Source organism: Rattus norvegicus, chromosome 12 (assembly GCF_036323735.1).
Source record: "Rattus norvegicus strain BN/NHsdMcwi chromosome 12, GRCr8, whole genome shotgun sequence".
NCBI classification, from domain to species: domain Eukaryota; kingdom Metazoa; phylum Chordata; class Mammalia; order Rodentia; family Muridae; genus Rattus; species Rattus norvegicus.
In genome coordinates, this window is record NC_086030.1 from 26157295 (window position 1) to 26166611 (window position 9317).

Here is a 9317-nt window from a genome sequence, read left to right on the forward strand (position 1 = left end):
AAAGACAGGCTTAATGTGGGTGGCTGAGTTCACCAGAACCCATCTGGATGAGATCAGGTACATTTCACAAGCTTCTAGAAGAGGAGCCTATGAGGTGTTGGTCCCTTAGGTCTCTATAGCTACCATCCGGGCCACCCACTGGGGCCACCAACAAACAAGACACCCCAAACACTCCTTGGAAAAGTTGCCCAGATATATAAGCCCCTCCTGGGAAAGATTTTCTTCTTGGGGTGCATGAGTGCATGCGTGCGTGTGTGTGTGCATGTGTGTGGTGCATGCGTGCATGTGTGTATTTGTGTGTATGAGCATGTGCGTGTGTGTGTGTGTGTGTGCATGTGTGCACATGGTGTGTGTGCATGAGTGCATATGTGTATGTGTGTGTGTCTGTGTGTGTGTGTGTGTGTGCGTGTGTGTGCGTGTGTGTGTACCTGATGTGCAGACCAGAGATCAACTTCAGGTGTCATTCTTCAGATACCAACTTTGGTTGAGACATGGTATCTCACTTGCCTGGGAATTCACCAGTTAGGCTGTTTGTATGACCAAGGAAGCCCAGGGGTCTTCCTGTCTCTGCCTCCCCAGTACTAAGACAAGCATATGCCAGTGTAAAGAGGCAATTCATGTCCTCATGTCACTTTACCGACACAGTCACCTCCTAGGAACTGTCAATTTCATGGCACTAACTGTAAAGTGCTCCCACAATTAGTGACCAATGGGCGACAGGCCCAGACCATTGTGGGCCTGGGTTCTATAAGAAAGCAGGCTGAGCAAGCCAGTAAGCAGCACCCCTCCATGGCCCCTGCATCAGCTCCTGCCTCCAGGTTCCTGCCCTGCATGAGTTCCAGTCCTGACTTCCTTCGGTGATGAACAGCAATGTGGAAGTGTAAGCCCAATAAACCCTCTCCTCCCCGGCTTGCTTCTTGGTCATGGTGCTTTGTCGCAGCACTAGAAACCCTAGCACACTCATGCTCTAGGACTTCAGCCAAGAGGCTGCTTGGAGTCAGGTGTACATGGCTCAGGGTAGGAAAATGTAGCCTAAGATGTAGACCTCAGCCCGGGTGAGAAACAGCATAGGCTGAAGCCAAAGTGGGGGAGGGTGTTCTAACCACTGAGCCACGCCCCCAGCCCCTCACTGGGGGATTCTAGGCAGGGGCTCTACCACTGAGCCATGCCCCCAGCCCCTCATTATACTCTGCATAAAAGGATGCAGGGGCAGCAGTCATCGTAGTCTGGGAGTCTATTTATTCTGATGGGTCCTAGACTCACTGAATCAGTAGAGAACCAAGCTGCCTCACACAGGGCCTTTCCAGGGCTTGTCAGGCCTGGCTGGTGACTCAGACCCTGGTACAGACTTCCTAGACAATCTCTAACTCTCAAGTATTTCTGAGAGGTCAAGAAGAACAGAGCTGTTGGGGCTGGGGCGATGGCTCTGTAGCACTGCACACCGGCTGACCTTCTAGAGGGGCCAGGTTTGAATCCAAGCACCCACAAGGAGCCTCACAACTGTTAACTCCAGGTCCAGGGGATCCAGTGCCCTCTTGTGGGCTCTGTAGGTACTGCACACATGGTGCTCTGACATACATAACGCAAAACATATAATAAAATATGATAATCTCAAAAATAAAAGTAAAACAGAGGCTGGGGAGTGTAGCTGGTGTTCATCTACTTTGTGGTTTCTTCTTTCCTCTACCCTTCCAATTCCTTAACACTAGATAAGAGAGGAGAAAGGAAAGAGAGGAAAGGAAAGAGATTCCTGACTTAAGTCAGGGGTCAGAAAAGGGGCGATGGTATCCTTACTTCTTCTTGCTGATTGGGTGTTAAGTTCCTTGGGGCAAGTTTGATCTTTGCCATCAGGATATCTAACGACCACCGCCACCACCATCACCTCCTCCCCCTCCTCTTCTTCCTCCTCCCCTTCCCCCTCCTCCTCCAAGATTTATTTATTTACTATGTATAGTGTTCTGGTTGCACACCAGAAGAGGGCATCGGATCCCATGACAGATGGTTGTGAGCCACCATGTGGTTGCTGGGATTTGAACTCAGGACCTCTGGAAGAACAGCCAGTGCTCTTAACCCCTCAGCCATCTCCCCAGCCCATTAATTTCTTATTTCTTCTTTGCACACAATTATTTAACACACCATGACAAATAGCCACCTCTATTGGGGCCCTAGCATTGACATACCTCTGGAAAGTTCCCAGAATTCCAAATGTCACACAATCACAGAAACCACCTGCCACTGGCAAAATCACAGCCCTGCTGGGGCACGAGCCAAATCACAGTCAACCGCTGTGGACAGTCTGAAGCAGCCCTGGGATTTAAATATATACACATACACACACACACACACACACACACACACACACACACACACACACACATATATATATTCTTATATCTGTGTTTTCTACAGAAACCAAAATTCCAAAGTTGTCACTACAGTTTTTCTCAGACATGAGTGCTGACCCTGCAAGCACGAATCCCTGAACCCACAGCTAGATATGGCGGCAGGTGTAAATTCCAGGGCTGGAGATGAACAAACAGGCGGGACCCTGAGCTTGGTGCTAGCCAGCCCAGTGTACTTCGGAGACCGTGTCTTACAAAATGCATGGCGCCTGAACAAGGCTGACAGGCTATCTATGTAGCTCAGTGCATAAAGGTCTTTGCTGCCGAGGCTAATGGAGTCCAACCCCCAGAACCACCATGAGGAAGGCAGGAACTGGACTCCCTCAAACAGTTCTCTGACCTTCTTGTGCATACCACATACATATGAACCGCAGGGGCTGACCTCTGGCCCCAGATGCATGCACGTAGCAAATGCACGTGTACCCACATAAGTATGTAATCTGCACACACAGAAGCACAAGCCTCCCAACACTTGGTGTCACAAGAAAGAAAAGGCTGTGACCCTTTCCTGGTGGGGCAGTGCAGTGCATAGCTCCAAAGCCTTGGGACGCAGGGCTGTCGTGCAGGCCAGCCACACAACTCCACCATCCACCTTGGCCTGCACTTGTCGTCCATACACGAGCTATTCCATGCTTCCATAACTAAGTAACCAAATAAGGAAGTCAATGTAATTTTAAAAACTAAGCTCAATGCTGGGGACCTGCCCAGTCAATTTTGAGGCTAGCCTGTAGTACAAATGGGGAGCTTATCTCAGAGGGGCAGGGGAGAGAGGGAGGGAGGGAGGGAGGAAGGGAGAGAGAATTGGGCATGGTGTGGATTGGTTCATAGCTTTAATCCCAGCACTTACTCAGCAGTAGAAGTAAAGAGATCTTTATGAGTTAAGGGACAGCCTGGTCTACAATACAACTACTTCACACGGAGATGGGAAAGGAGAAGTATCATTATTTCACAGGAGACCAGAGTTTTCCGTTCATTATGGATTTTATCAGAGTGGTAACATACATGGGAGATCAGGGGACACACCTTTCATCATGTGGATTCCAGAGACTGAGCTCAGGTCATTAGGCTTGGTGGCAAGCGCCTTTAGCCACTGAGCCATCGTGCTCGTCCCAGATAAAAGACTGAATCCCTCCATACTGTGACATACTGCGTCACCTGGAGAGGCCACAGTCCACGCCCAGCAGACCAGTTCCAGGCAGGGTGTGTGACTGTCGCAACGTCAGGGGTCAGATGACTCCTACTAAAACCTAACCAGTGCACGGCCATCTCAGCAATTGGGAGGCTGAGGCAGGAGGATCAGGGGGTTCAAAGCCAGGCTACACAATGAGTACCAGGCCAGTCTAGTCCGCCTGACACCTTTACTCAAAAAACCCCAACAGGAGGGGTACAGCTCAGTAGGCAGGACACGCGCTGCCATCCCAGCACCGAAAATGCTGAATATGACGGTGTGCTGGCAATCCCAGCATTCAAGAGGTAGAGGCAGGAGGATTGGGAGTTCAAAGTCATCCTTGGCTGAATACAGAGTTTGAGACCTGTCCAGGCCAGAGACCCTGTCTCAGAAAGAGAAACAAAACAAAACAAAAATAAAGCCAGGCCTGGCAGTGTACGTCTGTAATTCCAGAGCTTTTGGAAGTAGAGGTAGAAAAGTCAAGGTCATCCTCAGCTACAGAATTGGAGCTAGCCTGGGCTCTATGAGCACTTGTCTCAAAACCCCGTGAGTTTACTGAGTTGTGGGGAGACCTCAGTGTTTGCCCCTCCAGTGGTCGGTCACGCTGGAGCCAAGCTGTCAGCCAGCGACAGCTCTTGTGTCATGGAAGGCATTCACACGGGTCTCCCTTGGAAGGACAGTGCAGTCCGCAGCAGTTCTTGGCCCAGTTCTTGCTGCTTCCCTCCAGGCAGGAACTCACTGGCCAGCTCCCTGAAGGTGGCGCACACACGGCGGGCCTTGATGTGTCTGCGGTGGATGGCGTGTGTCCACTGGTGCCGGGCGGCCCCTGTAAGCACCAGCAGGGAGCGGCGGGGTACTGAGATGGCCACCTCCACCTCTTGGCAGGGGACGGACCTGCTAGGGGCCACGCTGTTGCCCTCAAAAGCATCCGGTCCAACAGAGGGGACTGGGCAGAGCAGCAGGCTGCCGGGGGCCTCTCGGGACATAGACACCACTGTGGCCGACAGGAGGTTGAGGCTCACCAGGCGCTCGCCCCACAGCCAGGAGTCATCCAGGTGGGGGTCGATGGCAGAGCCCCGCTCAGGGCTGTAGTCCAGGTTACACTGTTCCACAGGCTGGAAGTCCTCCAGCCCCGGGTAAAGGCCCATTCTCTGGACTACCTTCTGGCTAAAGCCAGGGAGACCCTGGAAGCCCGCCATCTTCAGCTTCTGCTTCCGAAAATTGACTTTGGGGCCATAGTCCTGGAGTGGAGACAGGAAGGAAGGAGAGGTGGCTCAGCCATGCCAACCACAAACTGGGCGTGGCTGGTGTTCGAGTGTCATCCCAGGACCCAGGAAGCTGAGGAGGGAAGACTGCAGAGTTCAAAGCCAGCTGGACTAGAGTGAGACCCTGTCCTGAAGGGAAAGGAAAAAAATGCCAACATAGTAGAGCCTATAGTCCTAGCATTCGAGAAGTGGAGGCAGGAGGATTAGAATTCACCTTCATAGACCAGCTTGGGGTCTGAGACCCTGGTGGGGTGGGGACTTCTTGGGGGGGGGTGGAGAACGAGGTGGGGCAGAGAAAGAGACAAGGTCCCCATGGAAGCCCCATGGCTCTGTCTGTCTGGAGGATCAGGGGTAAAGTGGCAGAGTGGGCGTCTGGGGCCATCCCGGCATAGGGCAAAACTTGAAGGGCCCTCCAACTGGCTGATGTCGCCAGAACTCTGATCCAATGCTATGACGCCAGGAACAAAGGGTGAAGCTACCTTTGAAGCTACTATAGGAACGGACTACACTGTGGAAGGTGAGTGAGGGAGAGATAATGAGGAAGGGGAGAAATAGGAGGGCACCAGGTCCCTCAGGAGTCCCAACATAGAAGTGAGGGTGAGAGTTGCAATGAAAACGGGTGGTACCCGAGGCCTCTGGCAGCCATGCTGGATAGAGATCCTGTCTAGAACTTAGCATCCCTTCACCAATGAGGCGGCTGCATAGAGACAGGGGCAGCCCTGATGGATGAGGAAGTCCATACCCCCTGTGACCAAAAATCCCTAGGGTGTGGCTACAGGAGACAGCCAGGGGCTGCTGGCAAAGGGACTGTCCCTTAGCCCAGCTCAGGTCACCGCACCTGCTTCCTCCTCCCGGACTGCGAAGGCTTCCAAGGGTCGCAGTCCATGAGACGCACCATCTCGGCTTCTTCCTCCGGGGTCACAAAGTCCTGTGTGAGTGTCACTCCCGGGAAGGGGAACGCCCAACCCTCAAAGTCAGAGCCCTCGGCCCCCATGGCCCAGCCTGTGTCCGGGCAGTAGAGGAAACAGCATTTTTTCTGTAAGAGACAGAGAGGGGTATAGAGTGGGTAAGCTTGCGTCATGCTTCCCTTTCAAGAAGCACAAAGACCTGAGTTCCATCCCCTAAAACCCAAATGTAATAAGCTAGGTGTAGTCACCGATGCCTGTAATCCCAGAGCTGGGGAGGCAAGGTTAGATCAACGGCAACCTAGCTTGGACTCTTGCAAAGTTCCAGGCCGGTGAGAGACCCTCTCTCAAAAGAGCGAGGTGGGCATCTGAGGTCATCCTGTGCCCTCCACCTACACACATGCGCCTCTACACACACATTCCAAACAGCAGCACCCTGGAACCAACAAAGACCCACAGTAGCCATGTGCCCTGGACCCCCGGAGCCTCTGGTTTCTGGGATTCTTCTCTTCTTGGAACTAAAGCAACTTGAAGAGGTGTCTTGGGTCCCAGGAGTGACGCAGACTGAACCCAGCCTCAGGCCTGCAGCCCTCTGAAATAAATGTGGAATTCTCACTCTCTCATTTGTATCCTTGTTCTCTGAGGAATTTGCCCCAGGCTGGGGGATGTGGGCACTATTCTTGGTGCTGTGGGTATCACCTGACCCCTCAGGAGCAAGAGGATACAAGGACAGGAGCCTGCACCAGGAGTCTGAGAAGTAGGGCTAACCCTAAGGCTGTGGTCCACTGGACAATGCTTATTGGAAACCACAGATGTGTGTCTTCCTCAGCCCTGTCCCTGCCTCCTCTGAGATCGAGAGATGCAGTAGTAGAAAGGCCATCTTAGGGCCTGGAGAGGTGGCTCAGTGAGTAAGAGCACTGGCTGCTCTTCCAGAGGACCGGGAGAGCTCACGATTGTCTGTAACTTCAGTTCTAGGAGACCCAACACCCTCACACAGACAGACATGCAGGCAAAACACCAATGTATATAAAATAAAGTGAAATAAATTCTTTAAGAGCCTCGTAAATCTGAGGCTGTAGGTCAGATGGTATAGCCATGGGTTCCATCCCCAGCACTGCAGAAAACATGTTTCATGTGGTAGAGATCTGTAATCCTGGTGTAATCCTGTAGAGGCAGGATGACCAAGAGTTCACGGTCATCTTTCACTATAGAGTGAGCTTAAGGTCAGCTTGGGTTTATATGAGATCCCTGGAACCCAGGGCCTAGCATGTTCCACCAAGGCCCATCCCGAGCCCCTCACTAGGGCATTCTTCAAGTTCTTTTATTTTTTTTTTCTTTTCTTTTTTTCGGAGCTGGGGACCGAACCCAGGGCCTTGTGCTTGCTAGGCAAGCGCTCTACCACTGAGCTAAATCCCCAACCCCTCTTTTATTTTTTTAAAATTACATCTTTATGTTTGTATCTGTGTGCAGCAAAGCACATGAGTGCAGGTGCTCTGTGAGACCAGAAGAGGGCGCCAGTTCTCTCTGGGACTGGCAGATGTAATGCACCTGACTTGGGTGATGGGAGCCAGACTTAGGTCTCCTGCAACAGAGTTTGTAACTGTGGGGTTGGGGATTTAGCTCAGTGGTAGAGCGCTTGCCTAGCAAACACAAGGCTCTGGGTTCGGTCCCCAGCTCCGGAAACAAAACAAAACAAAACAAAACAAAACTGTGGATCCATCTCTAGAGCCCCACACTGGGCGATGCTAGGCAGGGGCTCTACCTCCAGACCATGCCTTCAGCCAGTGATTGGCTTCTTTCCTTCAACATCAGGTCTCCAAGGTGAATCCATGGGAACTCGCACCAGAATTTCCTTCCTTTCTAAGGTTGTATCTACTGTATGGATAGCCAGGATTTTTTTATTCATTTATTAGTTTACCATTTGCCTCTGTTTTTCCTTTGTTCTTTTGAGACAAGCTTTTATTCAGCGTAGTCTGGTTTTACATTTGCGGCATGGCTATCTTTGCACTCCCACAGGCCAGTTCACCAGCTGATATAATAAACACTTGGGTGTTTGGTCACTCTGAATGCTGCTACGATCCAGACGTGGTGACATGTTTGCAATCTTAGCATATGGGTAGGGGGCGGTTCTTGGGCCTCCAACTAAAGAAAACAACTACAACAAAAAACTTTCTTTTGCATATAGACCCAGGAACATACCGGATCATGTGCCCAGTCTACTGGTGAGGCACCTCACATCATTTTCCACAAGATGTTGGGCATTTTAGTGCCAACAGAGAGACGCCCCACTGGCTTCCCAGCTTCCCCCACCATGTGTCCTTCTTTCTTTTTTTTTCTTCCAGAGCTGGGGACCGAACCCAGGGCCTAGCAAGTGCTCTACCACTGAGCTAAATCCCCAACCCCACCATGCGTCCTTCTAATACCTGTGCAGCAAATGCACCAGGCCTTCTGTGCTCAGGCCCCTTTGATCTCTTAAGTGTCACCTCTCAGTCACGCACAGCCCCTATCCCAGGCCTCTACTCAAGCATTCCCCTGGCTATGCACCCCAGCAACTTGCTACAGGGCTGCCAGAGCCATTCAAATGGTTACTTTTTATTCATTCATTGCCCATTTCCGTGGAAGGTGTTAGCCAAGGTCAACAGAGGGCTAAAAGGAAAACATTTTAACATCCTTCCCGGCCTACCCATCTCCTGACCCTATTACTACCTTGTAAGACAGATTTGTTTTTGTTTTTCAAGACCGGCTTTCCTGGAACTCCCTATGTAGATCAGGCAGGCCTGGAACTCACAGAGATCCGCCTGCCTCTGGATGCATCACCACTAGCCGGCTGTAAAGCTGATTCTTATAGGTTTGTTTTCCCCCGAAAAAAAATTTCCCCCAAACCAAAGTCTGTGCTGTCTTAAGTCGCTCACTCCCTGCCTGTCTTTCTTCTCTGGCTTTCATCAGAATTTCCAATACAAACAGCCAATCCCTACCATTTCCATGCGGACTCCTTTGTGCTCCCGAAGCACAAAGACTTCCAGGTATTAACTCCAAGTTATTTGCTACTGCCCCCCAGCAAAGTCATAGAGGTGATGTGTTACGGCTGCTTCCCTACTTCCAAGGCAACTCTTAAACCTGCTGTGTGGCTGAGGTTGGCTTCAACTTCTGACTTTCCTGCCTCTCGGCCTTTCAAATGCAGGGATCTCGTCGTGCATCAGCATTTCCCCGCCCTTCCCTCCATCAGTTGATGACACTTGGGAAGCCTCCACCTTTTGGGTTTTGTGAATATTGAACATAATAAGCGCTTCAACCAACTCCTTTACCGCGAGGTTTTGATCCCTTGGCCTCAGTTTCCCATTAAGATGAATAGATTTCCTGGGTATGACTTTTCCCAGTTCGTACCTGAAGGGAGATCTGCCAGGGCGGGTCCCTCTGGAGTCGTCTCTCGCAGATGAGACAGGTCCGGATACCTTTACAGCCGCACTCCTGCAAATGAGAAACTTCAGCCGCTACAGCCGCCATTGCACCCTCGGAGCAGCTAGGGCGCAGGCGCAAGGCACCGGGGCCTCTGGGAGTTGTAGTCCTCGCACGCAGA

The 9317-nt window shown here is 51.5% G+C and overlaps 1 protein-coding gene across 1 annotated transcript; it reads right to left on the reverse strand.

Annotated features, from left to right (window-relative positions):
• Positions 1-3348: 3348 nt before the first annotated feature.
• Alkbh4 (alkB homolog 4, lysine demethylase) lies at positions 3349-9266 on the reverse strand. Its single transcript, NM_001105920.1, has 3 exons — positions 9125-9266; positions 5674-5871; positions 3349-4811 (listed from the first exon to the last, which is right to left on the reverse strand). Exons 1-3 carry the CDS (start codon positions 9242-9244, stop codon positions 4224-4226), a joined length of 906 nt encoding a protein of 301 aa, NP_001099390.1. The 5' UTR covers positions 9245-9266; the 3' UTR covers positions 3349-4223.
• Between the last annotated feature and the right edge of the window lie 51 nt (positions 9267-9317).

What these genes read in the sequence shown, in the direction of transcription:
- Alkbh4 (NM_001105920.1), bottom strand. Translation starts at nt 9,244, where the DNA reads ATGGCGGCTGTAGCGGCTGAAGTTTCTCATTTGCAGGAGTGCGGCTGT. An exon ending in CCTGGCAGATCTCCCTTCAG is followed by an intron (nt 5,872 to 9,124) that starts GTACGAACTGGG and finishes TGTCTCTTACAG; the next exon opens with AAAAAATGCTGTTTCCTCTA. An exon ending in AGTCCGGGAGGAGGAAGCAG is followed by an intron (nt 4,812 to 5,673) that starts GTGCGGTGACCT and finishes TCTCCACTCCAG; the next exon opens with GACTATGGCCCCAAAGTCAA.